The sequence below is a fragment of the Microchirus variegatus genome (assembly GCF_963457635.1).
Source record: "Microchirus variegatus genome assembly, chromosome: 10".
NCBI lineage: Eukaryota > Metazoa > Chordata > Actinopteri > Pleuronectiformes > Soleidae > Microchirus > Microchirus variegatus.
This window is the reverse complement of record NC_139811.1, coordinates 3510056-3536730: the sequence shown is the minus strand read 5'-3', so window position 1 is coordinate 3536730 and position 26675 is coordinate 3510056. Positions and strand designations below refer to the sequence as shown.

Sequence of the window (26675 nt, the reverse complement as noted above, 5' to 3'; positions counted from 1 at the left end):
CATTCGCCCTCATTCACCCTCATTCACCCTCATTCACTCATTCACTCATTCACTCTCATTCACTCATTCACACTCATACACTCTCATTCACTCATTCACTCTCATTCACTCATTCACACTCATACACTCTCATTCACTCATTCACCCTCATTCACTCTCATTTGCCTCATCTATGTGTCACACAGGCCTTGTCTTTCCTCGGGCTGGATGTCACTGAGGAGAAGAAGAAGAAGTTGAGACAGGAGCTGACCACAGACCCACAAGGCACTGTGGCCTATGGAGGTAACACACACAAACACACACACACACACACACACACACACACACACACACACACACACACACACACACACACACACACACACACACACACACACACACACAGACCAAGGTGTTTGGACAGCCTGAACAAAGCCTTATTCCTAACCATAACATAATCATCAATTCAGATGTGTGGTTTCACCATTACCTTGTCTTTTCTTCTTCTTGTGTAACTCCCCCTCAGACTTCGTGGAGGCCACTCGGATCATCTTCCAGGAGAACCTGGAGGAGCTGGCTTTAGGAGAAGCTCCCTTCATGTTCTCCTATCACGAAGCAGCCAGTCTGCTGGACACGTCGGCCTTTCATTCACCTGTAAGCACAGGCAGCTCAGGAAGGAATGGACTGGTTTAACGCAAACATAGAGACTCACCTGTCACTGTGTGTGTGTGTGTGTGTGTGTGTGTGTGTGTGTGTGTGTGTGTGTGTGTGTGTGTGTGTGTGTGTGTGTGTGTGTGTGTGTGTGTGTGTGCGCGTGTGCGTGTGCGTGTGCGTGCAGACGTATGAATCAGAGTGCAGCTACAGCAGTGAGGACATGGACCAGTTTCAGACAGAGGTGAAGCAGCTGCAGACCCAGATGAAGCAGCTCAAGGTGGAGTTCTGTTCTACTTTAATTTGTTTGTGTTGAGCTCCCCCTTGTGGTCATTACTGGCTAAGCTGGTGTGCTACTGTTCAAACACTGACAGTGACGTTCACCTGCTTTGGTCCTGGACCTTAATCAGACCTTCATTAGACCTTCATTAGACCTTCATCAGACCTTCATCAGACCTTCACTAGACCTTTATCAGACCTTCTTTAGACCTTCATTAGACCTTCTTTAGACCTTCTTTAGACCTTCATCAGACCTTTATCAGACCTTCATCAGACCTTTATCAGACCTTCATCAGACCTTCACTAGACCTTTATCAGACCTTCTTTAGACCTTCACTAGACCTTCACTAGACCTTCACTAGACCTTTATCAGACCTTCTTTAGAGCTTTATCAGACCTTCATTAGACCTTCATCAGACCTTTATCAGACCTTCATCAGACCTTTATCAGACCTTCATCAGACCTTTATCAGACCTTTATCAGACCTTCATCAGACCTTCACTAGACATTCATTAGACCTTCATCAGACCTTCATCAGACCTTCACTAGACATTCATCAGACCTTCATCAAACCTTCATCAGACCTTCATCAAACCTTCATCAGACCTTCACTAGACATTCATTAGACCTTCATTAGACCTTCATCAGACCTTCATTAGACCTTCATCAGACCTTCATCAGACCTTCATCAAACCTTCATCAGACCTTCATCAGACCTTCATCAGACCTTCACTAGACCTTCACTAGACCTTCATCAAACCTTCACTAGACCTTCATCAGACCTTCATCAAACCTTCATCAGACCTTCACGAGACCTTCATCAAACCTTCACCAGACCTTCATCAAACCTTCATCAGACCTTCACTGGACCTTCATCGGACCTTCATCAGACCTTTATCAGACCTTTATCAGACCTTTATCAGACCTTTATCAGACCTTCATCAAACCTTCACCAGACCTTCATCAAACCTTCATCAGACCTTCATTAGACCTTCACTGGACCTTCATCGGACCTTCATCAGACCTTCATCAGACCTTCACTAGACCTCAAATGTGAAGTTGGTGTCTCTGTTATAGCTACAGGTGGACTTCATCTGCTTCTCTTTCCAGGTGATGCTGAAGGACATGGAGCACAGCAAGAAAACCCTGGAGGAGGAGCTGCAGAAGACCACAGAGGTGAAGGACCAGCCAGGAGAGGAGTGGAAGTGACACAGAACTGGATCTTCTTCTTATCATCATTATTATTATTATTATTCACCTCCTCCACAGAAAGCGTGTCTGACGGTGGAGGAGAACCTGCTTCTGAAGAGTCGCCTGCAGGCAGCCGAGACCGACGCGGTGCAGAGGCCGACCAGCAGCGCCGAGCAGGACTACGAGGAGGTCATCCAGCTGCTGGAGGCTGAGATCAGAGACCTGAAGAGCCAGCTGGCCTCCACCAGGCAAGCAGACGACGGAGTGGACGCCACCAAGGTCAGGCCCAAACTGGTGATTCACTGCTTTTCTACTGGAGGTCGTCGTCGAGCTGTATTTACATTCATTTTCTGTGTGTGTGTGTGTGTGTGTGTGTGTGTGTGTCAGGGGGAGGTGCTGGAGTTGAACAGGAGGCTGATGACCACTGACTGCCAGCTGAAGAGGTCAGAGCTGAGCAGGACACAACTGGAGGTCACCAACAAGAAACTACTTGGCTTCGCTCAGGTACACACACACACACACACACACACACACACACACACATTGATGAGAAGTACAGACGAGGCTTTAACATCAGTGTACGTGTCATAAATCTTATCTGATGTTGAAGCTTCTTCAGAAAACGTCACGTCACTGTCGTGTTGTCTTTCTCTTTAGAACGTCCACAAAGTGCTGACCACGCCCAGCCTGTTTGGAGGAGAAGAAGGGTAAGAGACCCTCAACACAACATCACCATGATTAGCATCATGTCGTACGCCACTTTCTACATTATACCTTTGGGTAGAAACTGCGAAGAATAAATAAGAAATTTAAAGGTGCATTATGTAATAAACCTAAACTGGCCATAAAATCCTCCTAATATGTCACAGAGACTCAGGAATAATGTTCATATAACAAACTGAACTCACCAACAACAACAGTAAAGACAAAATATTTGCATTAATATTGCATCAAATATTTTGCAGACTGCATATCATGTTTATGTTTTGAAATTATGTTTTGGCATGTGGCGCCACCTACCGCCGTCTACCAATCATTGCAGTCAGTAGAGTCTCAGCTGCCGAGCAACCACGGGTTGCCAGTTAAAACGAAAAGCTAAAAGACCTCGGTATTTTGAATTTGAATGTAGTAACCGTTTTTGGCCACATTCTTACATATGGCACCTTTAAAGCTTTCAAAAAGTGCACGTTTAATGTCAAATTTGTCGGAGTAATTAAGAAAATCCTTTGATAACGTTGAATCACTAACTTGTCTGGAACATATGAAGCGAGTTTGATGCAGCTAGCTTAAACGTGCTAGGACTAGAGTTTGTTCAAATGCGTAGACGAGCCATTCTTGTTTTTCCAAAATGGCCGACTTCTGGGTGGGCGGAGCTAATGGAAGTACATGAGACATTTGTTTGGAATGATGAGATCAACGAGTGTACCAAGTTTGGTTAAAATCGGAACAACTATGTGCGACTTAGAGGCGCATGATTGAATCATTCTAATCTAATCTAATCTTAGTTGTGAGGGTTACGGTTAGGGTCTATGAGGCGTCCTCACTAAGCTGTAAAAACATGTGTGTGTGTGTGTGTGTGTGTGTGTGTCAGGAGCATCAGGTCGTCTCCAGGCGCCGACGGCCCCAACAGCCCGTCACCACTTCCTGATTCAGCCTTCCAGCTGGCTGTGGAGGCCAAGGTGCTGGTGGAGGGAGGAGCCACTGCTGACGGCAAAGGTTACAGAGAGAAAACTATTTTAAAATATCACAAATATTAGAAGCCACGCCCCCAGTGTACTGCTGGTGCTGGTCCCAAAATCCTGGATAAACAGATAGAGATGGGAGGGGTTGTGCCAGCGTGGTCCTGATGCACTCGTCTGCTGACAAAAGTCTGTCTCTGTTTGACTCTGCAGCATCAGAGCATGCGTCAGAGGCCACGGCGTTTTCAGACGTCAGTCCTCATCGTATGTGATCGACAGACCCAGGACAGGACAGGACAGTGTGGGAGCCTAAGGAAGACGAAGCTGAACCCACAGTGGACGAAAACAAACACAGTCAACATCCAGACACGAGCACAACTAATGCCGCTTTTCCATCACACAGTTCTAGCTACTACTCGACTCTACTCACCCCGGATTTCCACTGGACGCGTTCAGCGGCGCGGTTCTGCTTTGTCCTCTGCCCAGCGGCAATCACCCACCGGGCGCGTTACAGCAGCGGCGCGGGGCCTTGGGAGGCAGAGGTATTCACGGAAAATTGCGCCGTAATCTCGAACAGACGCGAGTTCGCGATCCCGCGGAAACAACAACACAGCTTCTCTCAACTGAATCATTAGAATCAGTTCATTCATCAAAGATTTGTTCACAGAATCGTTCAGTACTGAACTGAAATACCACTGAACGTGGTTGTGATTCAGCTCGTGATCGCCGGCCTTCAGCAGCGCTGTTGTTAATACACCAGACTTGAGATTTTAGACATTTCCTTTGCTAAATATCGGAGATTAACGCACGTTTTCAGGATTTTTAAGTTTTTTACTCATCTATAGTTCGGCATCTACGTCACACTCATGACTCTTCAGTGATGAAAACTCTCTGACCAACGTCACATTTTAGTACCGGCTCAGGTACCAGGTATCATCACTGATGGAAAAGCAAACAGTCGAGTGGAGTCCAGTCGTGCTGGAACTGTGTATTTGAAAAGTGGCCGAACCGTAAATGAATCAGAAACTCGGTCACTCGCTGAAACACATCGGACAGCCGGTGTTTTGATGCCAAAGCTTTGCTCGCAAATCTCAAAATGAGTGTTTTGGACGATTCAGCAGCAGCAACAAGACAGACGCACACACACACACACACACACTCTTTTACTTGCTGCATACTGAGGACCGGGTTGCTGACAAAGTGAGGACCAGCATTTCCACTCTGTAAATCAACACAATTACAAATATCTACTTCACGAATGACATCTATAAATAACTACTGGGTGCAGTACCATAAAATGTCTGCAGGTGGAGCCCCAGAGCAAAAAAGTGTGAAACTGGGAAACAGGTTTTTGTACCAAATTGAGGACTGCTGTTAAAAACAGAGTATAGCATGTTTACAACCAAAGGAAGTGATTTCAACGAAAACAAAGTGAGGACCGGTCAAAATGTCCTCATTTCGCAAAAATGACCTCACTTTGTTGGTTTAAAACCCCTCAGTGGTCCTCATTATGCCGCAAGTACAAGAACACACACACACACACACAGTCACGTTTCTATGACATGAGAAATGTGCTCTGCCAAATCTAAACAATCTGCTGGAATTCTCTTCAAACAGCAGGTGGCGCTGAATGGACTGGACTGCATGCACTGAGTCCATCTCTCACACACACACACACACACACACACACTGTTGTAAATACCCCCCCCCCCTTCTTTTCTAACCACACATACAGTGCATTGACTCCTCGGACTGCATGTAAAGGACAACATGATGATGCGTTTGCTTGGAAAAGGACGAAACATTCACCGAATAAAATCTCTCCATGTTTGCAGGGCCGGCCCAAGCCTTTACGGGGCTGAACGGTGATTTGGGGGCCCACAAATCACAAAAGTGTCCTAGTATTAATTTGCACTTTCATATTCACAGTGAGGCACTACAGTAAGTTGATGCTGACGCTGAACTCGAATTAAACCACTTTAATGACTTTAATGGTTTTTAAAACTTATCATCAAAATAAAACCAAAATAAGGTTTTATCTAAATATGTCAAAAGCTATATCTAGAATATTTTTAATATGTTCAATTGCCTTGGGCCAGGCTCTGCACGTTTGCCAATTTATTTATTTCGACAGCCTTTTTTCAGGTTTTCAAAATTTGACTTTTGTAAATCACTCAGTCTCCTGCACCAAAGTCTACAGAGAAAATCATTGATTTTTAGAGCAAATGTGAATGTGTTCATTCACTGCTGCCTCTGTTCAAAGGTTTAAATGTGTGTTTTTTTGGACTTGGACCTACTTATGTGACACAAACTTAAAGGTGCATTATGTAATAAATCTAAAGCAACTGGCCGTAAAATCCTCCTAATATGTCACAGAGACTCAGGAATAATGTTCATATAACAAACTGAACTCACCAACAACAACAGTACAGACAAAATTTTTGCATTAAAAAAATATTTTGCAGACTGCAAATCATGTTTGTGTTTTGAAATCATGTTTTGGCATGTGGCGCCACCTACCGCCGGCTACCAATCATTGCAGTCAGTAGAGTCTCAGTATTTTGAATTTGAATGTAGTAACTTTTTTTGGCCACATTCTTCTGTGTGCCCATCCGCCATCTTTTGTACTGCACCTCAAAAAAATAACGCAAATTATCCCTTCAATCTTCAAAAGGCTAACAGAGCGAGGCTGTGGCAGACGCGGCGTCATTTTCTCACTGCATGTTCATCGAGGAGGAGACTGTGAACGTCGCTGTAGCTGCACACACACACACACACGTGTGGACTTTGTGTTTAGAGGTCACAGAGTCAGTTGTGACCCGTGGTCGTAGGCTACGTGTGGGACTTTTTATTTTCTACAGACGGCTGAAAAATGCTTTTTTTTGTTTGTTTTTTAACATGTTGACATGTCTCGTAGTTGAAACCACGTTGCTTCTTTAGTGTGGCCTCATGTTCTTTCTGTTACTATTTTATAATTAAAGGAATAACTGACTGCACCGATTCCTCACACCGTATTTTATTTCACACACATAAAAAAAGCACATGCTACAGGTTGCTATGCTAGTTCGTTCCACTCTTGACACTTCCTCAAGCATCGACTCTCGCCCTGAGCTCACGCCCGTCCTTAGCCCACATGCTAGCTCCCCTCGTAGCCTCACGTTATTCTCTGTAAACTTCAATAAACATTGTTCATACTATTGCTACCGTCTCCTCTGCATTTTCGGGTCCAACTCTCCCTAAATCTGTTAAACCAGAACGCAACGCATACAAACACTTGAAGAAATGATCATTTTGTGTGTGTGACACGTTGTGTTGTCCCTGACCCTGACATGTTTGTCAACGCTGCACACACAATCACCATGTCATCCAGAAGGTCCACCTGTGTCGGTGGAATAACCGCTGTCAGAACCTTGAAAGTCTTCCATCGACCTACGACTCTTTCGACGTGTATTCTAACGTTAGACAAACGCCTGGATGTTTCCACGTCATGAGTGGGGAGCTGCTCTTTACCTTCGGTTAAGTGAGGGATTCTGAGAGTGGCGCCACGTACGGTAAGCTCGTCTCTGATGGTTAAACCACCATCTGCAAGAACCTCATCATTCGCCTCTAGAAGATCGTAAAATCCAGACTCTGCTGTAAGTTGCTTATCTGAAACACAGCCACCCGAACCTGCAGACAGAAAAGTTATTGCCCCGGCAGGTGACATGGCAACCAAATACTTCATCGTGTTGTGGCTTTTGTCATTTGAATAAGTTTGGGCTGTGGCTGTTAGAAGTTTAGGTTGCTGAAGAAGGATTTCTGTGCAGTCAATAATGCATCTACAACGCTGGTATTCCGGTCTGAAACACTTTGGCATGTTCTTTAATACCGCATGCTTACTCTGCCACTTGATAAGAGGTTTCAAAACCTGAGACATTATAGGGAGCCAACCTCTCAAAATGTTTGAGACGTCACATTCACCGATATTAAACCTGTGAGCAATATCCTTGTTGACGAGCCCTAATCTGAGTTTCATCAGAACAACCAACAGATGGTCCTCCAGGGTCAGAGAGCTGCGTACGACCTCCACACTGTCTTTCACTATATGGAGGACCCAGTTAAAGAGGACACTGGTCAGACCTGTGAAGAACAGAACCTGTGCTGCTTTGCACTTGATCGAGTCAAACGAGAACTGCATGTCCCTGAGTGCTGCTTTTAACTGTTCATTCTCGACTTTGAGTTGATCCATGTCCACGCGCAGGTCGTCGCACTCGGTGGTAAGTTGGCTGTACTTCTGTTTCAGGTCGTCGTGGATCGCCTTTGGGATCATGGCTTCTGAAAGAGAAATAAGACAAATAGCGTCATCAACAGCTTATTTTAATATCTGGTGAATGGTGGCTTAATGGTGATACATCTCGTAACACCATTTTATACATCTTTTGTTGAATCTATTTCACCTTTTGCTTTGATCTGCTGGTTTTTTATCCACTGTTAGGAGCAGGACTAACAACAGAGTCTACACCAACTCATTCAGAACGGGCTAGAGCAAGGGTGTCAACCTCGTTTTCACTAATGGCTACCCTCAAAGGGCCAGAAGTAACTGTCATACAGAATAAATGTAACTAAATGTGACCAAAGATAATGTAATATAAAGGTAACTACTCCGTAACATACCGCTAAATAACATTCTGTATTTATTACTCATTCAATTTCACTCTTCGCGTGATGCATATACAATGATACGCTGCGATCTAGCGGCGGGTGCCGTCGCTTTGCGGGTAACGCAATCGCCGTGCATTGTGGGAAATGTAGTTTATGGTCAACGCACGCCTTAAAGCAGCATAGACCTATTTTAACACAGATTTTTACACCAATTAATCACTCGCAGGCCACATAAAATGATGTGGCAGGCCACATCTGGCCCCCAGGCCTTGAGTTTGACACATGTGGGCTAGAACTACCTACAACTTGATATTCTGTAATGGGCATAAATATTGTATTGCCTGATATTTATCACTTGTCTGGTCTGTGCAATTAAATGTTTGTCATTCACACTGTGAAATTGAATCATAGGCAAATACTTCTTGACAACAGATATATAAATAGGACAACATGTGTAATCCTGCAATTAAATGTCCTACTGTCAAATAGTTAAGATGTTCTTAGTTTTTTTACCAGTGCAAGGATCAGCACCAGGCTCCATGTCACAATCATTTGGGGAGAGGGAAGCATGTGTGGATCCCAACACAGCCTCATCAACAACTGCTGTGTGCTGTGGCGGTCTGCAGGGCGTCTCATCTTTTCTTTTCTTCAATCTAAAAAGACAGAAGAGAGGAAGCGCAGTACAAATCAGTTACTTCACTTCGCCGATCACATGTGTATTCCAGTCAATGGAAATCAGTGAAAAACAACACACACGCGAAAGTGAGCATGTTATTTACCTCTCGTTTTTGGCACCATCTTTGGCTTTGGCGGCCTCGGTTGTGTTGGAGAAGATAGATGGGACGAAGTCAGGACTGTTGTAGTCCTCCAATGCCTCTCCTGTACACATAGTATATATATACATATCAGTGAATTGATGTAAAGTAATGTTTACACCTCATGACAAAGACCAGTTACTTTACAAAGTGAACGGTTACAGTATAGGGCTTGGGCGTCGTGGCGCTATTACTTGGCGTGGCCGCCATGTTGGAGACATTTATGTTGGAGACATTTATGTTGGATAAATGTGCATCAAATACAGCCATAGGTGTCTGTTGCGTCCTTTCTTCTTTTTTAAAAAAAATTGTAATTTGGTAGCAGGACAATGGTATGGGATGAGGGGAGTAGAAGGGAAAATAGGGTATCAGAATGAGGATACATAACATCAAAAGGTGCAGGAGAGGACAAATATAAATACAATTCCGGTTAGAGACACACAAAATTATATCAAAAACATGGAAACAAAGAAAATAACCCTAGTCTTAATGGCTTTTTTATTTTCCGACTGACTGATCATGTTGATGTATTGTTTGATTTCTTTTTTGAGACGGTGAGTACAAAAGTATTTTATTAGTGAATTTACGGTTATGGATATGAGCTTTGGCTAAAAATAACATTAAATTAATTATATAATATTGGTCTGAATGAGAAAAACGGGGATGAAAGGAAACCAAACAATACATTTTGATAGCCCATAACAAATGTATGTCAATGAGTTGACAGGTGAACGTAGTTAAATTTTTACAAAAAATCTGCAGGTAAGGACATGACCAGAAGAGGTGGTAAAGATCTTCTGGAGGCTGTTTACAGAAGGAGCAGAGTGTCTTTTTTTATATCTTTGCATAAATAGATTAGAGGGATAGATACGATTGATCCGTTTAAGGAATACTTATTTGATTTTATTTGTAATAAAATATTTGTAGGGGAGGGGCCATATGCTTTTCCAGATCAGGTTTGTGAATATATTATTCCAGTATGACATGACATTGGGGGTACTGACGTTTTCTTTTTGAAATAATGCACGTATCTGTTGCATCCTGTGAGATTCCTACTCACAGTTCGTTGTGGAAGGACGGTGTTGTTTGTGTAAATAGTCTGTTTATTGTCGGCGATAACGAAAACAGCTGTTTCTGTCACGTCTGCGCTCTGCTCCGCTTCTCTGTCGGTCTCGCCACACATCCATACCCACAATCTTATAAATTATTTCAACACTATAGATAAATAGGTATCTACAAAATATATAATATATGTATTATGCACATATGTAGTACTTGTGGGACTGTTACAGTGTTAGGAGATTTTACAGCCATAACTCTTGAGAGCTGCGGTGTGGAGGCATCTTGTGTTTAGTGGCAGCAAATAAGTTCAGGGATTGACGATTTTGTCCACATACCAGTCCCTGGCTTCCCTATTTAACGTATCCCGGTAAATTCCACATCATTTTCGGGATTTTAACATCTTTGTTCTTTCTTTCTACCAAATCTGCTTCTTCTCCTCACTCACTTGCTGTTTGTTTACATTCGCGAATCCATCAACATGGCTGCCACGTCCCAGAATGCAACGCGGTGTCCAACACAACTAGCAAAACAACCTGAGTACATTAGCTTCTAACTTACGGTAGTTTGACTTAAACTTGAGTTTAATAACGCTGTTGCTCTTAAACTTTGTTTTTTAACATTGTTATGTACAGTTATAATTACTTTGTTCGTGTTAGCTTTGTTACCTGAGGCCGTTAACGTTACCTGATATGAAGTGAGCGCTGCATAGTCTTGCTTCTTTTATGATTTGCTCGTTCCAGTCGCTCCTCTTGATGGCTTGCAACCAAAGTCGTCTCCGGTTAGCCTTGAAAGGGGTGCAACTTGACGGTATCCGGTAAAACTTGAGGCGTTTGTCGTGTTTGTTATAACGATTCGTGCAACCGACAGCACAACAAGACATGTTGTTGGATTATCTGTTGCTCACACTAATGGCGCTTTCTGCAACCGACGTGCGCACTCGAGAGAAGGTAACGTGTGCCTGACGTAGACTGCAAAGGGGGGTCTAATCCATGGAGCAGCCGAACACTCTCCAGCCAATCAGAGATCTGGTTTACACACAGGCGCACGCTGATTGGACGGAGCTGCTGGAAGGCGGGATCTTTCAACAAGAGTCACGGAGGAAGTCTCAACCTCCATTCGTCAAGTCTCCGCTTACACCAAAAACAAATACAAGTGTATTGCCAAAATAAAAGCGGGCAGCTGAGTGAAAATTAAGATGTTTTCAAGTATATTTTCAGTTTTTATGTGATTTACAGAGATGTGTGTTGAAAGGATTATGAAGGACGTGTTCGTCACACAAAGACTGCGCGGTATGTTCGAGTGACACCTGTAGATGTTTAATCAATCAAATTATTTCGAAAATACCAACCGGATGCACTTTATATACTTCTTGTGTCACTTTCCGCTTTTACTGTGTCCCGGCTTGCATACAGGCGCTGGGTGAGAAGAAGTACCGTGAAATGTGGGAAAGTTGTGAGGTGTAAAACGATAAGGAGCGGCCGTCGGTTCTGGGTTAACGCGGCTTGTCGATTAACCGAAGCTTAATTCGTGAGGATAGAGCGCCGAAAAATGCTAACCAGTTAGTCCGGTGTCGCCGCTAGCTGGCTAAGGAAGTTAGCCGGTTAGCTAGCAAGCCGCGTCAGCTTGCCGGAGGCTGAACTCTTGTTTCGCGCATTTCCAACCTGTTTTCTCTATGTCTATGTAATAATTAAACGGGCGCTTTAACAAAAAAAACAGAAAGACTGTAATTTGTAATGATCCAAGTCATAGAAAAGCGAAACGCCTGGAATTAGCTTTTAAAATGAGGAGTCAACAGTGTGTCTCGTGGGCGGCTGCTGTTCTTTTGTTTTGACAAAGGAAGAAGAACACAGATTTAAACAATAACGTCAGGTGGTGGTATAAGTTTTTGAAAACTCGTTTTTGGGGGGTTATTTAGTTTTTTTTTTATGTTGTGACGATACAATGGCTCCACATAAGCAGAGCTGCTCCGGTGGAAGTCACCACCCGGTGAGTTGTGTTCCTGGAGCAAAGATTAACGGGTTTCAACAGCAACAGCAGCAGTCCTCCTCGTCTTCCTCCTCCTCGTCTTCATCTGCGGTGGTTCCAGCCAAGAAGCCCAACATGCAGCTCATTCAAGCCGACCACGAGCTGTTCCTGCAGGCGTTCGAGAGTGAGTTAACACCGGCGTCTTTGGTGGTTTAGTATAAAGTCACGTGGAAAGTTCAGTTGTGGCTGGTTCAGAGAAGAGGCCCCTCTCAAGTCCTCAACCATCATCATGTTATTATCTAGTGTTTATCATGAGCACAATGGTAGTGAAAGACACTAAAAAAAGCTTCCAGACAAAGTGTATGAATAGGAAATAAGTGGTTTTTGTTTTTCTTGCAAATAATTTTTCTTCGATACTTTAGGGCTGCAACGGTAGTTTTCATTTTTCGATTAGTCGTTTGGTCAAGAAAAGTTATAATTTTTTAAAATCCCAACAATAGTTCCTCTTGACAATAAGATGGTTTCATATGTAGATGAAATTATCTTACAGGTTTTAAAAGTGTTGTTATTGAAATGCTGAAATGCAGTTACTGTACTGTAAAAAAAAAAAAAAGATGGGCCCAGTGTTGTGCCCAGAGGAACACCAGAAATGATTGTTTCCCCAAACCTGGAAATGATGATGTTCTGAAATATCAACGAACTTGTTTCGATTAGTTAAAGAAAAAAAAACTCTTAAACTGAAGAACTTGAAACCCAAATTAGCTATTTTTGAGTTCTTTTGTGTGTGTTATTTTATCTTCTTCTGTTACTTATGTTTGTGTTAAATTACAAGCTCTCCTTTTTTAAAAAAACTAAAAGTACTAAATGCATATATAAAAATATATATGTTGTTTTTACTCTTGTGTACAACTATAAAAGTAAAGCACTTAATCGATTATTGAATTCATCATGATGCTTTGACTATACTTTTTTTTGCAGAACCAACTCAAATCTACAGGTTTCTTCGTACGAGGAACTTAATCACCGTGAGTGCTTTCTTTTCTTACAATAGTCTGAGAGTCGAGGAAACGTTGCACATCAAAGCATTAACACTGTTGTGTTTTTTTATGCTGCCTTTCAGCCGATATTCTTGCACAGGACGCTCACCTACATGTCCCACAGAAACTCAAGGAATAACACCAAAAGGTAAAAGAAACCAAACTTTAAAAAAAAAAACATGTTTGTCCTTTCATGATATTTTTTTCATGATGTGTTGCTTCTTACTTTTTGTCTCTTGCTTGTGTTTTTTTTAAGTTTCAAAACTGCACATTGGGTGTAGAATGTGGTGCAAAAGCAGTTTGTGTCTCAGTCAGAAAGCAGCTCACATTGTTACCGCGAGTGAAAGTGCAGCGACATGTCGGCTGCTGTGGGGGGGGGGGTGTTAGGTGGGATCAGCTCAGATAGGAGACGCACTTTCGTTAGGCTGCTTTGCATACAGACACTTCAGAACAGAGAAAAGATCCACGCTGCTCGTGGGTCAGTGTGCACTGGAGGCTCGTCTTTAATTATTATGGTTTTATTTCCAATATTTACCCTCCGTTTTACACTGGAGCAGCGTTGTTGCCGTTTCCCGTCTAAGCCGCGCTCGAGGGCTGCAACGACGAATGGCTTTTTAATGGATTTAGTCGCTTCAGGTTCTTCGTTCTTCGCGCACAAATACACTGCAGCATTTCAAGAAAGTAAAATAAGCCCAAATTTTTCCAAGCAAGTTTTGCAGCGGAAAAAATTGTCTCATAAGAACTGAATGAATGATTGAATGTCTTATTACGAACATGTGCGTGTAACATAAGAGTAAACTTAAAACAAACAAAACCATTTGGATTAGTCAAACAATAATTATAGTCAAAACAATAATAATATGAACCCAACATGTCCGAAAAGGAGTAGGATGAAGCATAAGCTTATTTAAACCTACCCCTTCTCCACTTCTCTATTACCATCAAACCCAAATTTACATATTTACATAATACATATTTACAAAATAGAAAATAGATAAATAAAATGATCCAACTTCTTCCTCATAAGGAATTTCAGCTCACTTTAAGCTTTATTTACCAGTAACACGCTAAAACAATGGTTTACGTTAAATCCAAACTTCTCCTGGTTTGTCTCTATTAGGTGTGTGTAAATATAAGACAGTCTAATTAATCTAGTAAAGGAAAACTCTTTAAGTAAACGGAATTGATATAACTGTTACTGTTGTATCGTTTTACTGTTAAAATGTTTTATTTATGTCTTGTTTTTGGCCTGTTTTTCCTCATTTTTAAGGAACATTACAGTCACAAAGTGAATCTAGATTTACGAGGTAGTTTATGTATTCTAGCCGAGCAAAATTAGTGTAAAGTCTTCTTTCAGCAGATTATTTTTCTTAAAACTAAAAAAAATGTAATCAATTTTAAGACAGTTGGCTCATTTCTTAGGGCTGTTATTGCAGTGCATTTTATGGCTGCTTTGCTCCATGTAAGAAACTAAGAAATCATAATTCATTAATTCAGTAATCGGCTAGTAGAAAAATGTATCCTGTTAAACTCGGTAGAATTCATGTTACAAGGAAAGCCTACATTTAAAATAGGTTTTGTGTTAGTGCTGATCAGTGGTCAGTTTTCTTTGTGCAGCCTCTCACCTGTTTTTGCTTAGTTCCTTTGGCTCATTAGATGTTTCCTGAGTTTGACGCAGCACAGAACCTGGATTTATGTGAAGGCACTAGAACCTGTAATGTAGTAACAAATGCAACACGAGCCTCACGTTTGTGCTTTGAAGGGTGACTTCTTTCTTTTTCTTTCTTCTCCTAAGTATTTCTGCCAGGCTGCATTAGGGCCGTCACTTAAAATAAGAGAAGAAAAACAAGTTTTACTAATTTATAATTATTTAATTTAAATTTAAACACCCCTCGCTCTACCGCTTCCTAAATACACCACAATTACATAGTTTTCATGACTTTATTGTCGGGCTGCAACAATTATGTAATAATCAACCAGTCAATGATTAAAACAAGCCTTCTGATTTATCAGCTTCTTAAATGTGAATAAGTTCTGTTTTTTTGCTTTATTTAACAAAAAAATCATTAAAACTGAATTATTTTAGACATTTGAGAACATCCTCATTTCCAGGTTTGACAAACACTGATCAACATTTTCTGGAACAAACAAGTACTTTGCAGTTGCAGCCCGAGTTGACCATTTGAATTATTGTTATGTTATTAAAAGTGCTCATCGTGTTAATGTAGTTGTAATGGGAAATCACTGACAACAGGAGGAAGCTCTGACGGCTTAAATTTAAAGTTCTAAAGACTTGTCTTTAAAAAAAGAACCAAGTCTGTGATATCTTATGAATATTTTTGTCATTCGATCTTTTATAAGACACTGAGCTTGTTTTTCGTCTAAATTCAGAAATCCCAGTTTGCCTCCGTTAGTGTTTCTAACTGTAGATTTGGGAGTAATCCGTCATGCTTGAAGTGTTACTAGGTTGTGTTTAATGAGGCTGAGTATTTTTAACAGTCTGTGTGCTGCGCTGTCTTGTTTTGGGGGGAAATGTGACCATTAAAAGCTGAGTTATGGTCCGTTATGTTGACACGTGAGGCCACTGAATTGATCTCCTCTCGACTCTCAACCTTTGACCGGACCGTTTTGAAAGTCGTGAAAATCATGGAAACATATTTTTAGAGGCCCGGCTGCTTGGTGTCCTCAGTCTGGTTTATTGGAAACTAGGAAGTGACGCGTGCATATCGTCAACTGAGTCATGGAAGTTGGATTTAAATGTTGTGGCAATTACATTTTTTTATTGGTAAAAATGTGTGGGAACTCTGTTCTGTTTGTATCATGAGCTGTTAATGTGTACTTGGCTCAGTAGAGGGCGCCAGTGTTTGCTGTGTGAGTGAGCGTGTTTTTTTTTTTTTTACTAACTGCTGCTGTTTTTCTGCGCAGGAAAAGCTCCAAGGTCAACGATCTGCTGTTTAAAGTGGAAAAGACGAGGAGCGAGCAGGAGACGAACAGGTAAAAAAAAAAAACAGCATTTTACAATATTATGATAAAATTGTATTGCGGTGTTTCTGGTCCTCGCAGAGTGAAAGAAATGCTTACGAAATGATTTAATCTTGTACAGAGTGAATGTTTTCAAGGAAATCTTTTCATGTTCCAATTCAACTTTATTTATAAAGCACTTTTAAAAACAACAACAGCTGAAACAAAGTGCTCTACATCAGAGACAAGTTAATAAAACAAATAAAATATACAAACGTGTGACCTAATTCACCTAAGAACAAACAATAAGACCATATAAAAGATATATAAAAACAACACAATTGAACAGGTCATACAATAAAACTATAATATGTATAGTTTTTTATAATAATACAATAAAACTATAATATGTATAGTATATAATCATACAATTAAACTATCATATGTATAGTTTATTATAATACAATAAAACTATAATATGTATAGTATATAATATTACAATAAAACTATAATATGTATAGTTTTTTATAATAATACAATAAAACGATAATATGTATAGTATATAATCATACAATAAAACTATCATATGTATAGTTTATTATAATAATACAATAAAACTATAATATGTATAGTATATAATAATACAATAAAACTATAATTTATAAAAATAGAACTATAAAAAATATAAAAAACCAGTCTCATACTGGGTCAAACGCTGAAGAGTAAAAATGGGTTTTAAAATGCGTTGTTGTTCTAAATTAGTAAAGGAGAGACACTTTTTAAATAAATACCACACTATTTTATATTGTCTGACCAGATTGCAGCCATATTCCCGTGGAAAAGTCCCTCTGAATTCAAAATCTCAGGTTTTGCGTGTGTGACCTTCACTTGTACATGACGTTTTTCTTTTGTCCGTCTCGTCCCTCAGCTTGGCCTCCACTCTGCAGCTCACCTTTACCGGTTTCTTCCACAAAGCTGGTAAGTTTGTCCCTCTCAGCTGCCGTCCGCGCGGCTTCTTCGCTCGCCGGCCGTCTTTTCCTCCCCCTCCCCCGGCTTCAGTGCGACTGACAGCAGGTGTCGTGTTGCTGCGTTTTCAGGGAAGCCGTCTCAGGACTGTGAGAACGAGCAGAACTCTGTGTCTCTGGAGGTGCTGCTGGTCAAAGTGTGCCACAAGAAGAGGAAGGTGAGTGTTGATCATGTGGTTTTTTCAGTGGCAGCCATTTTCTTTTCCTCAATTACTAAATTAATGGGCTAATGATTAGATTTTAATTATCGGTTTGTGTGTTGATTTTAATAAATATAACCACATTCTGTGATTTTTCAGCTTCTTAAATGTGAATATTTTCTGGTTTCTTTGCGCCATGTAACAAAGAAATCATTAAATAGAATAATAATTGGTTAAATTTTATGGCCCAAACAAGTACTCAATCACTAAAGTTAGCGTTATTTGCATTTAAAGGTGCATTATGTAATAAATCTAAGGAAACTGGCCATAAAATCCTCCTAATATGTCACAGAGACTCAGGAATAATGTTCATATAACAAACTGAACTCACCAACAACAACAGTACAGACAAAATATTTGCATAAAAAAAAATATTTTGCAGACTTCAAATCATGTTTATGTTTTGAAATCATGTTTTGGCATGTGGCGCCACCTACCGCCGTCTACCAATCATTGCAGTCGGTAGAGTCTCAGCTGCAGAGCAACCACGGGTTGCCAGTTATGTCAGAAAACAAAACCTAAAAGACCTCGGTATTTTGAATTTGAATGTGGTAACTGTTTTTGGCCACATTCTTACACATGGCACCTTTAACAGAATGATCGTCGGTTACTTTTATATCGCTTGTCTTTCGTTTAGTGCTGGGCACTAGGTTAACGCATGCCGTGTTTCCATGACGACAGACTGGAAAAAGAGGCACGCGACTTCATGTTTACGCGCCGCGACACCAGAGTCCAGGCACCACTCAGTTAGCCCCTTTTAGCGCCAGTTAGCGTGCCAACAGTGGAACTAAAGCGGTCTGTTTATTAAATGAAAAGAGCAGCACTACAAATAACCAGCGTACCTGTGTAACTGCGTATGTGTGCCTCTGTTTTTAAAGTTTAGCGTTACTTTAGAGACTCATTTTAACAATTGTGAGTCACGTAAACATGACGTCACACGCGTCTTTTTCAGTCGTCATGGAAACGCATCATGCGTTAACGTACGCTACTTTCTCCCCCCCCCCCCCCCTCCCCTCGTATCCAGGATGTGAGTTGTCCCGTGAAGCAGATTCCCGCGGGGAAGAAGCAGGTTCCTCTGAATCCAGACTCCGGCGCGGGAGTCCAGGCCAAGCCGAGCTCCGCCCCCTCTCTGCTGATCCCCAGCGGCGAGTTCGAACCCAGCAACTCTCACACGGTCAAGTCTTACTCGCTGCTGTTCAGAGTGTCGCGGCCCGGATACCCGAGGGCACAAAGCAACGGCCTGGCCAACGGAGAGAATCACCTCCACAGAGGTCAGCGCACATTCAACATTGCTGCGGTCTTCTGACGAGCAAAGAGCGCACGGATGACTTTAAAATGTCTGTTGGCGATTGTAGGCTGGATATTAACCTAGAAGCAGTTCATCTAGAACAAACCTGGTGTGTGTGTGTGTGTGTGTGTGTGTGTTTCAGATTTCACGGAGGATGTGGTGAACAGGAAGAGGAGGAGCTCTTCTCTCAGGGAGGAGGAGGAGGAGGAGGAGGAGGAGGAAGAAGCCACATTTGTGGCTCAGATGACGGTCTTTGATAAAAACAGGTGAAAACACACACACGGAAAAAAACGTCCTCCGCAGATAATCTGTTATGGAACTATTACTAAATGAATTGCCTGCCAACAATTTTGTTATTGATTACTGTGTTTTGGATCTTTTAGCATCTGAAATTTTATCTGATTTTATTATTGTTATTTATCTTTTTTCCTTATTGTGTATCAAAAAAAACTGGGGATGACCTGATACAGTGCTGAGTATCCGTATCAGTCGCACACTGTTTGAAAATCACTTAAATCCGATATCGGAAATAATTCTTTTTATTAATTATTAATTATTAATTCCAGCGCAAATGTGTCGGTGACGGCTTTGTATCTTTTAAAAGTGTAAAATGACCTGATATTAGTGGCTATTAAGGCTAAGATTTTCATAATGGAGTCATCGGTTGAGTTATTTTCTCCTTTGGTCCATTAAATGTTTAATATTGTTTTACCAAACCTCAGAATTATGATATAATTATAACATTTACTGTAGCAAAAATAGGAATGGACTCCAGAACTGAGCCCAGAGGAACACCAGACCAGAAGTGATTATACAGTATTTGCACCTGCAAAAAAACAAGCAACTCATTAATTAATGGCGTCATGGTGAGAATTAGCTCTGGTCAGTAACGAGACAGTGTCGCCATGATGTTTTGTTTTTGTGCGCAGACGTCTGCAGCTGTTGGACGGAGAATACGAGGTTTCCATGCAAGAGACGGACGAGTGTCCCGTCAGCAAGAAGAGGGCGACCTGGGAAACCATCATGGACGGAAAGGTTTGTGCACGAGGGAATGAAACGAGGAAAACAGAACTGTTTATGCCGAGCGCTAACAACACAGCACTGTGCTCAGGAGGAGGAGGAGATATGGAAGTAAATCTGTGCCATCTGAGTTTGAATTCGAATTTCTAACACTGAATTTTTTTGTCAAAATTAGACACTGGTTTTTGTTTGCCATTGATTTTTTTTCAACATTGAAATAAATTCATTGTAAAAAAAAATCGATCGATTGCTTCTCTCTGGTGACCCGGATATTAACTGACATTTTTGCAAGTGAATTTTTTGAGACTGAATTTTTGTCAAATTTTTGTTACACTGAATTTTTTTCAACGTTGGAAAAAAAACGGTGCTTGAAATTTGAAGTTTTTAAAAATTCAAAGTCTAATTTCGATGCGAAAAAAATCAGTGTTAGAAATTCGAATTCAAACTCAGATGGCACAGATTTACTTCCATAAGGAGGTCACGGGCCAGTTTCACGATTCATCGATGACTAAATTCATTGATTTTAGAGCAGATTAGTTGGTTTGAATTTTGATGAATCACAGCCACGTGTTTTGCGTAGTTTGCCTGTGATTCACAGCCCTATTTTTCACTTTGGGACAGTGGATATGAACCGATATCTTTTGGGAACGCGTATGAAGAACCGTGTAATGTTTCTTCGCAGCGTCTTCCTCCGTTCGAGACCTTCTCCCAGGGTCCCACGCTGCAGTTCACCCTGCGCTGGACCAACGACTCCTGCGATCGCCCCACCGCGCCCGTGGCTAAACCTCTGGCCACGCGCAACTCCGAGACCGTCCACGACGCCAGGCCCAGCAGCCTGAGAGCCACGCAAACGCTGGGTGAGCATGCACGCCGCGACGCAAGGCTACGCGTTTCTGAACATGTTTGAGTGCCAATCTCAGCTGAAGATGGAGAGACGAGGATCTTAATGAAATGTGTTTTTTTTGTATTATTATTTCTTCACTCTGCAGCGCTTAAAGAAAGCATCAACGTTGACGTGCAAACCAGAAGAGAACTAATCTCAGCCGAGCCCAGACAGAAACTACGCATCTTCTACCAGGTCAGTCTCACCCCGATACCGACACAGTCATATGGGTCCAGATCCAGGTTTTTATACAGTCCCAGGTGTGTTTAACAAAACCGTAACGGATCCAAGAAGAAGACCTGACCCTGAGCCATCACTGTCTAACAGCCAGATAAAGCAGGCTAAAAGAGTCTGACAGTGTTATCTTCTTATCTTGCCGGAATCGATGTGTAAAAACAGAAATGTTACCAGAAGAAGAAAAGGTGAAATGTAACCTGTAGAGGCAACATGTGTCCATTCATGTTGTTTGAGCCTTTTTCACAGTCATCATTTGTTTTGTTTTGTGTTGTTTTTGGTGCAGTTCCAGTACAACAACAACTCCCGGCAGCAGACGGAGGCCAGAGACGACCTCCACTGTCCCTGGTGTACGCTGAACTGCAGGAAGCTCTACAGTCTGCTCAAACACCTCAAACTGTCGCACTCCAGATTCATCTTTAACTATGTGGTGAGTAATACATCCTACAATACCTTAAGATCAGGTTTGTGTCTTTATTTTGCAGTTGCAGACGAATTATACCGACTTGAAAATGATGTTTGTAAACCACTCACTCTCCCGCACCAAACCCCATAGAGAAAATCAGTGATTTTAGCTCGCGGGGACTCGGGAGCTGCTGGTCTACTATTGCCTCGTGTGGTCGCTTTGTGTCACTGAGGTAAATCTGAACAAAGGATTTCAAACACAGAAGTGACAAAATAACACATTGGACTTCACTGATGGAGGCAGCAGTGGATGAGCAATTCCTGCCTGTGTGCTGTGATGTTCAAATCACTGATTTTCTCTGTGGACTTCGGTGTGGGAGAGTGAGCGGTGTACCCACATCAGTCTAACGGTGACCTATGGATTCCATTCACCTTGCTTTGCCTGTGATCTTCGGCAGCCTCATCCCAAAGGCGCAAAGATCGAGGTGTCCATCAACGATTGCTACGACGGCTCGTACGCGGGAAACCCTCAGGACGTCCACAACCAGCCGGGCTTTGCCTTCAGCCGGAACGGACCGGTCAAGAGAACCGTGGTCACCCACATCCTCGTCTGCAGGTGCCCACCACTGAAATATTTACTCTCAACTTTACACATTTGGCTTTTCCTCACATTTCACAGCAGCACGTGTTCAAGGACCGACTGAAAAACATGTTTAATTTTGAACCAGGACCAATTTTACTCACATTTTTACCACCGTTAGACACATATGGGTTTTTGCAACCGATGTCCTATTGTTTTGGTCCATATATTTAGCAGATTTCTACTTTTTTTCCCCCTCCATCTGATGACGTATAACAAAAATAATCCATAAAATATTGCTTACCTTCAGTAACCCATTATTGGACAGTATTTTAAATACAAAATAATATCAAACTAAATATCAGAACAGAACCTTTTAATGAAAGAAATAATGTTGTAAAGACTTTATTACATTTCTGAGAATATAATAGGGTTTTTTTGTGTAATAGTTGGCTGATTAATAAGTAAGATTTAACCACTGTCCTGATTAATTAGCTCAGATTTTAACTATTTCTTTGAATCTGTTTCTGTATAGTAATGATAATAAATGAGATTTATTATTTTATTTTATTTCTACTTTTTTTCGACAAAACAACATTAAATAAGTCGTAATTTTACCATTTAAATCAGCTTTGGACCCAGTTATAGGACTAAATTGTCAACTAATTAAAGTTTGAGTGTTGTTTTTTTTATAATTAAAGTTTCTCAGTTTTAGTTTCTTAAATTCATCATGTCCAGGTTTGATGATCAATATTTTATGGACCAAACGATGAAACATGCTGGGGGAAGATGTGAGACTTTGTCCGTTTGTGTCCTCTGTTCAGACCGAAGAGGATGAAGCCGAGTCTGTCCGAGTTTCTGGAGCCGGAGGACAGCGAGCGCGAGCAGCAGAGGACGTGCATCAGCGGACACAACCGCCTATACTTCCGCAGCGACAGCTGCGTGCCGCTGCGGCCGCAGCAGATGGAGGTGGACAGCGAGGACGAGAAGGACCCCGACTGGCTGAAAGAGAAAACCATCAAGGTAAATCAGGGTTTGTGTGTCCGTGTCGGTCTTATAGACGCTCCCATAGATTCTTCCCATAGACCTTCTTCTTGAACGGGGAAGTAACTAAGGGTCTGACTCTCTGTTTTTGTCTGGTACTTCTGACATGTTCAATCATAATTGGCTGCGACGTCACCCTGGAAAACATAGACACTTCTTCTTAAGGTTTATTAAGTCAAATTTAAGACTTTTTTTTTAAGACCATAATGAATACAATTTAAGACCCATTTCAAAAAGAGCCAAAAATTGTTGAACTTGCAATTCAGCTTAGCTGTGGGCTTTCATTTAGTTTTCTCCGCTGCTATGCTAAGCTGTAACACACTGCGGCGCTCGCACAGCACACTAGCTAGTGGTGCACGATAAATTCTCACCTGGGCAGCACAGGTGACCTACTTTAGTTCCGTGTTGTAGTTCTGTTATCGCATCCTCAAAAATAGACGTTTATGCGCGTTTTAAATAAACGTAACGTTAATAGATTTTTAAGACCTTTTATGAGATTTTAGGAGAATTTAAGACATTTTAAGGCCTTAAATTCATATTATTGGATATTGGATAAGACCCCGCGGATACCCCGATTAAAAGAAACCTAAAACATTCCCAGTTCCATTAAAGTCTTTCACTTAAACCAACTGTTGTCTGTCAAAGCCACTCAAGTACTTAACGGAAAATGACAAAACCAGAAGTCGCTCGCAAAAATAACGTCTACGTAAGCGTCCGCGTGATTCAAAATCAGTTTTGAAATAAAATAATGTACCGTGAATGCGTCTGAAGTCTGGACTTCTCTCGCCCTGCAGCAAATCGAGGAGTTTACGGACGTCAACGAAGGCGAGAAGGAGATCATGAAGCTGTGGAACCTGCACGCCATGAAGCACGGGTGAGCGTACGAAATCTTACAGGATTTTGCTGTTGCCGGGTAAATGCCGTATCATATTTACGTATTTACGATATCTTAAAGTGCATCTAAACCACGATCTCTCAGCCCGCTTATTGGCATTTTTGAATATCAGGCATCAGGCAGAGTTGGTGTTTAGTTGAGGAACAGGTTCACGTCTTTATCTCACTGTGAGACGGACTTTTCCAACAGGAAACTCACGTTTGTAAACCACTCACTCTTTCCACACCAAAGTCCATAGAAAAAAATCAGTTGTTGATCCGCTGCTGCCTCCATTGGCAATTTCAAATGTGCTAATTTTGCCACTTCAGTGTATGACAGTGTTTGCCAGTGACACAAAGTGACCACACGAGGCAGCGGTAGACCAGCAGCTCCTGTGTCCCTGCGAGCTAAAATCACTGATTTTCTCTGTGGACTTTGGTGTGGGAGAGTGAGCGGTGGTTTACAAACTTCACTTTCCTGTTAGAACAGCGAAGATAAAGACGCGAACGCGTTCTGAAGCTATCGTAAGACTTGAGCTGCAGACGTCGTACTGACTCTTCCTCGTCCTCCGTGCAGCTTCATCGCCGACAACCAGATGAACGAGGCGTGTCTCCGGTTCGCCGAACACTACGGCGCTCACATCGTCAAGCACAACCTGTGCCGCAACTTCCTGCTGCACCTGGTCAGCATGCACGACTTCAACCTGGTCAGCACGCTGACCATCGACCAGGCCATGGCGCGACTCCGCCTCCTCCAGGACCAGGCGTCGCTGAAGGCCGCACACGGGGAGGAGCAGGAGGAAGAGGAGGAGGACGACGACTGGGAGACGGCTGTGGAGTCCCAGCCGGAGCTGGACCCTGATCCTGATCCGTGTGAGTACAAACCCTGCAGTGAGATGAGAAATGACCGCCCGGACAGCGGAGACGTCCGCCGCTGCCAGCAGCAGCAGCAGCAGCAGCAGGAGGAAGAGCAGGAGGAAGCAGAGGAGGAGGAGCTGTGACGGAATGGACGTTTCCGTCAGAGCTTTTGAGAAAGATCCCAAACAAACTGTATCAAAAACACACAACGGTCACTGCAGGGTCACAAACGAGACGAACTTTTCATCACAAAAGTCGTCCCCACGTCGAAACCGAAGAGAAGCTTCGGCTTCAAATGAGTCGTGAAAAGCGAGGACCTGAGGACGCGCGGCGTTCATTCACGATGAAACTGTGAAGCGGAGCTCGGGCCTCAGTCTGGATTGGGAATTTGTCTTCAAACGCCACGAAGAAACCAACACAACAAAGTTTTATTTTTTATTTTTTTCCCATCAAACAGGAGGAACTATTTTCTACAGGGGATTCATACACAGCCTTTGTTGCTGTCGTAATCATTTAAACCAGCAGGGCGGCGTGGCTGAGCACGTGTTGAATTTTCAATTCCGCCGCGTCGTGAAAGCCAATTCATTCACATCGTCGCTAGTGTGTGAGCGCGATCATGTGACCAACAAGAGGGCGGAGCAGGAAGTGAACGAGGAAGTTGGATACATCACTTAGTTCAAGCTGTTTTTCCCGCTCTTTTCCCACGTGACTCGGCTAAATTCCCCTGAATTCACCGGCTGCTCACGCTATCGCAAAGTGTTCACGAACATTTCGGTAAAACTGCGACTCAAGAGTTACCGAATTACATCTTTGTTTCTACGTTTGCGGTTAAATATAAATTAACAAAGGGCTGCAACGATTAATTGATAAATTAGTTTGTATTTGAATATTTTCAGTTTAACAAAAAAATCGTTAAAACTCAATAATTTCAGTTTGACATTTGAGAAACAACTTGGTCTAAAATGCAGTCACTGTTGCACCGAAGCTTTACCTAAAAATGAAAATTATGTCGCAAATCAAATAACATTTGCGAAATAGTTTGGCTCGGCAACGGTTACGACGTGGTTATCGGAATTGACTTCCCGTCAGCCATCGTGAAATGAATAAATCAGATTACTGCTGAGACGGAGATGAAAACACTTAATCGCACAAATAACGCGAGTAAAACCGATTCACACCTCAAGTTTTTTTTTTGTTTTTTTTTACATTGTTTGCGTTTTTTATCTTTTGGTTTGTTGGCGATACACAAATATCGCAGGATTTGTTTTTCAGTAAGAAGAAACAAAAACTTTAACAACTTGTTGAAGAACCAATTAGTGACTTTCCAGCTCCACCAAAGGTTTTCAGGTGTGTGTGTGTGCGTGCGCATCATCAGACATCAACTCCGGGTAACGTTCGCAGAAATGTAACGTTCCAAAAACGTCCCGTCACTGTCGCGGTTTTCCCGACCGCCAAATGCTCCACGTCCAGTCTGACGCGGTTTCAACTGTTCACTGTTTTGGTTCCGTGAGGAATCGTCCAAACAGTTCAAGGTTTTGCATTTAAAGGGACAGTTTGGGTGGTTTTTCTTTAGTGCTGTAAGAGACGCGAACGCAAGATGCTGATTTTAGCCAATTTGCATAAGATTCACCCGACAAAATCTACGTTGGCTGTTTTGTTTTGTCTCATGTTTGTTCAGGGCGGCGGCCACACTTCAAAAAAACAAACCAGAATTGTCCCTTTAAACCTTCAAACCAGGTGCTACTTTGTAAAACTGCTGCTTTTTGTAAACTGAACCTTTTTTCAAGTTCATCTGCTCATTTACATTTTCATCACCGATGTGTCTGAGGCCACACCTCCACTGGAGGCGGAGCCTGAAATGGCACCACTATAAACTGGAGCGGGTTTGGTTTATTTTTCATTGTCGCCTGTTGTTGTGTTTTTTGTATATAAATCATTGTGAAACTTTATGTTATAAATTAGCTTTAAAATGTGGTCGTTTTGGAAAACCTGAACAACATCCACA

The 26675-nt window shown here is 42.0% G+C and overlaps 3 protein-coding genes across 3 annotated transcripts in view; 2 read left to right on the top strand and 1 right to left on the bottom strand.

Moving 5' to 3' along the window:
- LOC310933330 (syntaxin-binding protein 4) overlaps positions 1 to 4478 on the top strand; it is a gene marked incomplete at its 5' end in the record, with an annotated part of 42179 nt that extends 37701 nt beyond the window's left edge. The window contains 9 exons of the mRNA XM_083896796.1: positions 186 to 282; positions 506 to 633; positions 818 to 910; positions 2020 to 2085; positions 2179 to 2379; positions 2488 to 2604; positions 2758 to 2807; positions 3692 to 3816; positions 3993 to 4478. Of these exons, the coding sequence (XP_083752922.1) occupies positions 186 to 282; positions 506 to 633; positions 818 to 910; positions 2020 to 2085; positions 2179 to 2379; positions 2488 to 2604; positions 2758 to 2807; positions 3692 to 3816; positions 3993 to 4051 (936 nt within the window). The 3' untranslated portion in view covers positions 4052 to 4478. The remainder of the gene's footprint in view (positions 1 to 185; positions 283 to 505; positions 634 to 817; positions 911 to 2019; positions 2086 to 2178; positions 2380 to 2487; positions 2605 to 2757; positions 2808 to 3691; positions 3817 to 3992) is intronic.
- Positions 4479 to 7654: 3176 nt separating this feature from the next.
- Positions 7655 to 11177, bottom strand: LOC310933068 (uncharacterized protein; the record flags this gene model as incomplete). The annotated part of the gene is made up of 5 exons (XM_083896490.1): positions 7655 to 7686; positions 7740 to 8093; positions 8934 to 9073; positions 9200 to 9299; positions 10982 to 11177. The coding sequence occupies 5 exons, from the start codon at positions 11175 to 11177 to the stop codon at positions 7655 to 7657; spliced, it is 822 nt and encodes a 273-aa protein (XP_083752616.1).
- A 1061-nt stretch (positions 11178 to 12238) lies between these two features.
- The window catches only part of LOC310933067 (polycomb protein suz12-B-like), a gene marked incomplete at its 5' end in the record, with an annotated part of 21212 nt that continues 6775 nt past the window's right edge, over positions 12239 to 26675 (top strand). The window contains 16 exons of the mRNA XM_083896489.1: positions 12239 to 12446; positions 13241 to 13287; positions 13383 to 13447; positions 16225 to 16293; positions 17189 to 17238; positions 17358 to 17443; positions 18510 to 18756; positions 18916 to 19039; positions 19703 to 19808; positions 20476 to 20650; positions 20783 to 20871; positions 21197 to 21340; positions 21774 to 21931; positions 22720 to 22918; positions 23734 to 23813; positions 24390 to 24703. Coding sequence (XP_083752615.1) covers positions 12239 to 12446; positions 13241 to 13287; positions 13383 to 13447; positions 16225 to 16293; positions 17189 to 17238; positions 17358 to 17443; positions 18510 to 18756; positions 18916 to 19039; positions 19703 to 19808; positions 20476 to 20650; positions 20783 to 20871; positions 21197 to 21340; positions 21774 to 21931; positions 22720 to 22918; positions 23734 to 23813; positions 24390 to 24703 — 2161 coding nt within the window. The remainder of the gene's footprint in view (positions 12447 to 13240; positions 13288 to 13382; positions 13448 to 16224; positions 16294 to 17188; positions 17239 to 17357; positions 17444 to 18509; positions 18757 to 18915; positions 19040 to 19702; positions 19809 to 20475; positions 20651 to 20782; positions 20872 to 21196; positions 21341 to 21773; positions 21932 to 22719; positions 22919 to 23733; positions 23814 to 24389; positions 24704 to 26675) is intronic.